Source organism: Priapulus caudatus, unplaced genomic scaffold, assembly GCF_000485595.1.
Source record: "Priapulus caudatus unplaced genomic scaffold, Priapulus_caudatus-5.0.1 Scaffold542, whole genome shotgun sequence".
NCBI classification, from domain to species: domain Eukaryota; kingdom Metazoa; phylum Priapulida; class Priapulimorpha; order Priapulimorphida; family Priapulidae; genus Priapulus; species Priapulus caudatus.
This window is the reverse complement of record NW_014577603.1, coordinates 179,959-184,070: the sequence shown is the minus strand read 5'-3', so window position 1 is coordinate 184,070 and position 4,112 is coordinate 179,959. Positions and strand designations below refer to the sequence as shown.

Sequence of the window (4,112 nt, the reverse complement as noted above, 5' to 3'; positions counted from 1 at the left end):
GCAAGTCCATCTAGTTTCCAGTGTGCTCCGTTTAATTGACTGTATTATATTTAAAAATGGTGCCTTGCATTTAGAATGGCCACCATTACACTTACGTTATCTATTCGATTCGAAACGGAGAAAACAGAGCTTGGAATACGTCTTTTACGGGCAAGGGTGGTTTGGGTGATGGAAACAATATGGATATGGCCCAGTCATATGTATTTAGTACAAAAGTGCAATGCATGCAAACCAAACCAAAGATGAATAAGGCATCTAAGAACTCAAACAAAGATGAATAAGGCATCTAAGAACTAAAAACATTATTTTAAAATATAATACAGTCAATTAAACAGAGTTTAATCTGCACACCGGAAACGACCGAGGGCGGTTTGAGGGATGGAAACGAGTGTTTACCTTGTTTAAAAGTAAAACCACCCATTGTCAACTGAAAATGCTAAGAATAGATTGTAGCATTATTATTTTATATTTAGTGCTTACAATGAGGTATAATAATAATAGAACTCTATTAATTAAATATAAGATTAAGAATGCTCCAAGCAATGTTCAACTAGTGCCGTTTTGCTCAAATTGGCCCCGTTGACGTCATCAGGCTGCTATAGCTACTATGTATACTATCTGATCTCGGTTGACAGGTACTAGTGCTGGCTACCCTATCATCAATGGAGTCTCAAATAAGCCCACTCAGGAACAGCAGTTACACTGACAGTAACAGTGATATATTCAACAAGAAATATAAGAAGGAGAAGAAGAAGAAGAAGAAGAAGAAGAAGAAGTGCCGTGAAAAGGATTCTTCATCTCAGCTGCTAGCTACCAAATCGGCAATGGATACTCCTATACACCTACTTGTGAACAGTGTCAGTGAAACATTGAACAAGAAATCTAAGAAAAAGAAGTGTCGTGAAAAGGTGTAAAAAGAAAAAAACAATGAAAGTGAAGAGGCTCAGTCTGTAATCGCACTGATCAGTCTTTGATTATATTTATAGTAGCCAGATTCAAACAGTACATCGAAGAAAAGAAAAAAAGGCCAGAAAGAGAAAAGGAGGAAAACATCATCGTTTAAGAATGGCCCATTCACCAGGTACAAGCTATTTATCCAGTTGATGATATTTAGATAGATTGCCCTGAGAAAGTAACACAAGAACACAATGTTCATATCTGTCAAATATTACAACTAAGCGCTACACTTGTTACTACCAAAATGATATTACACGGTGCAAATAATTACGTACTAATATATATCTATAGTAGATGATTTAATTGAATGAATTAACAGATTTTGTGTCATAATTACTCTAGGTCAAGAAAGATTTCATAGGCGACGAAGAAGAAAACTCCAGTTCAACCTCTTCCCATTCGTACATGTGCAACTAACAACAATTTATGGCGATGTAAGTTTGAGACAATGTGCTCGTATAAAAATTGACCTAATGCATTACTTTATTTCTCCACCTTTAATCTCTAATGAATCAAGGTTCTTCTCTTCGACTAACCTCCTTTATTTCTACTTAATCCTGTAGCACAGTGAGCTTTCCGTGTCCGAATGTGTTTTAACTGACCAAATTGCCATAACTAGTTACGAACGATTGTGAGAGAACTTCGCGTCACCAGTCACAGTCACTGCGCGCTGTTTGATGTTACAGCGTGGACTCTGACATGGCAGATGTTCCGCAGACGGTACTCTCAAATTTAATTGCAGGTAAATCAGGAATACCAGCTTTGCAGGATGTGGGGGAAAAAGAGCCTCAAGTAATTGTGGAAAAAGGTAGCACTTAACAGATAATAAGACAATGTTAATGGGATTATCACTTTGCATACTACTTTTTCATAACTTATGCAGCCTAGTGTATAATGCACTATATTTACATGTTCACACCACAGCCAGTATATTTAATATTGTCCTTTTCTGCTGAAAAATAGAATTTTTCAGAAATTACGACGTCAGCATGAATTTCTTGAATGATCACTGGTATGGTTTTGCCATACTATGGTGTGACTCGTTTTATTTTAAGTGTTGTTTGCTCGGCAACAGTGATCATTGGCTACCTGTACTAACTCTGTCTACAGAGTTGCAAAGCTGCAACTATATCTTTGTTTGTTATTTTGTTTCAAGGTATCACTTACAAAAGCGAGCCCGATACAGTACAAAGGAGCTACAGATATTGAAACAGAACTTGCTGAATATTGGGAGTATATTTCTTTAGACACTATACATGCCAAACAGTAGATGTGCAAGAATGTGGAAATTTGTAGTGAACACCTCTACTATTTATGATTGTCTTCTGTTTTCTGTAATACACACAGGATTACAAAAGAATGCTTGGATAGTCCGAATGACTTGTTCAGTAGTCTGAATCATGGCAGAAAGCTGACTTTGAAAAATTAAACGCAAGACGCATTTTACTTGTCGTCTTGTGTAGTGATGCGTCCTGCTATTGCTGAACTACATCTCAGACTTGATAAGTAAAGTGCTACTTATTTTTGTATATAGCGCAGACATTTATAACCACCATGTATGTCATCTATTAGACTTCAATGCACGAATACAAAGAATGAATGAGTGCAACTTATAACTCATTTTGCCTATCACAATCACTTGTGTGCTCCCGGTAACGAATAATGACGATTGCTCAAATGTTGCCTGAAGAGTGTTTTACTTTTGGCTTTTAAGCCAGCATCTTGACCGACACGATTTGGAGTGTGTACAAGCGAGCAAAAAACTTTGTGCACGACCCACAAGAAGGGGAGGTACTGATTGATCCATATGTGTGTAAAATTGCCACATGAGATAAGTCAATAGGATGCATAGGTCACATTCTACTTCCTAGGTCTTCAGCACTACTAGTACAGAATAATGCTGAAGTTTTTTTTTGTATATATTTTTCTTCATGTGATGGTTGTATAGCACTGTTTTGTACTGTATCACTCAGAAATGTGAATTATTTTTAACTACTCAAACAGTATTGCATTATCAGATTTTTTCTCATGAAAAAAAACTGTCGTCCAGTACATGTATTTGTATCTGAATTACATGCAATAAAGATTTAATAATATAATAATAGGTTTTGTCTCCAGTGGTGACATTGTCATGAATAAGCATCGCACATTTGCCTAACATTCACAATTGACATATGTGTCTGAGCATGATAACCATGCCCTCTTTTGGACATTCTTGCTATATCGCGTCAAGCTCATCTTAGTTGCTCGTGGTGAACACCAAAAGGTCGACTTTGTGACAAGTCATTACTAAGCATGTTTGCAAAAAACCTCCAATCACAATTACTGACAGGCTAGAGCAACTGTCAGTTACGCTCATGGGTCTATGTCCTCCAGGGTACTGCGGAACTACCCTGGATACGGTCCTGTTATACCGGAACGTACCCTGGTAACTATTGTGTTGGATAGGGTTAGGGAGTAGGCGTAGCGACTCCCTAGACTCAGTAGTGGAGTAGGCGAGGTACGGTCCGGCATATTAGATAGTACCAGGGTACGTTCCGGCTGTACCCTGGGGGACATAGACCCTCTCAGCGTCAGTTACGCAGGCCGGATAGGTCATTCATCCCTCGAGGAGACCCACATTTTACTCTCCGCCTCATCATGGCTTTGTTCCATGTTTCTGATGCGTTGCGCAGGTTCACACAGAAGGAGCGTGAGGAGATCGAAAAGCTTCGGCTGCTTCATGGCGCGAAGTACTCACTCATCGCAACGATGCTCGACCGTGAACCAACCTGCATCGCAAACTACTTCAGGAATCATACGCCGCCGAAAACTAGCAAGCAGTGGACTGGTAGGTAACCGGACACCCATCGTCCAAAACATTGGAGATAGTTAAGATGTATCATTCAACATGTTCAAGTTACGAATGTCACGACACCTTGCCATAAAAACATGACGTTTTAGAGTTATGTCGTCACAACTTCCTATGATGATTCTGACAACAAGCCCCAGAGTATACTCCTGCATCAGGGTTTCTTCTGAGGGAAACTTAGAAAAAGGAGGTAATGCCCAGTTTGGGGGAAAATGCGCGTTGTGGACATACTTATAGGTACATATAGATACAGGATATACTTATCAGTAAATACAGGAACATTTCCACAACAGCGATGTTAAAT

The 4,112-nt window shown here is 38.9% G+C and overlaps 1 protein-coding gene across 1 annotated transcript in view; it reads left to right on the top strand.

Annotated features, from left to right (window-relative positions):
- Positions 1–2,671: 2,671 nt before the first annotated feature.
- LOC106811475 (myb-like protein A) overlaps positions 2,672–4,112 on the top strand; it is a 10,458-nt gene continuing 9,017 nt past the window's right edge. The window contains exons 1-2 of the mRNA XM_014815113.1: positions 2,672–2,748; positions 3,633–3,787. Coding sequence (XP_014670599.1) covers positions 3,709–3,787 — 79 coding nt within the window. The 5' untranslated portion in view covers positions 2,672–2,748; positions 3,633–3,708. The remainder of the gene's footprint in view (positions 2,749–3,632; positions 3,788–4,112) is intronic.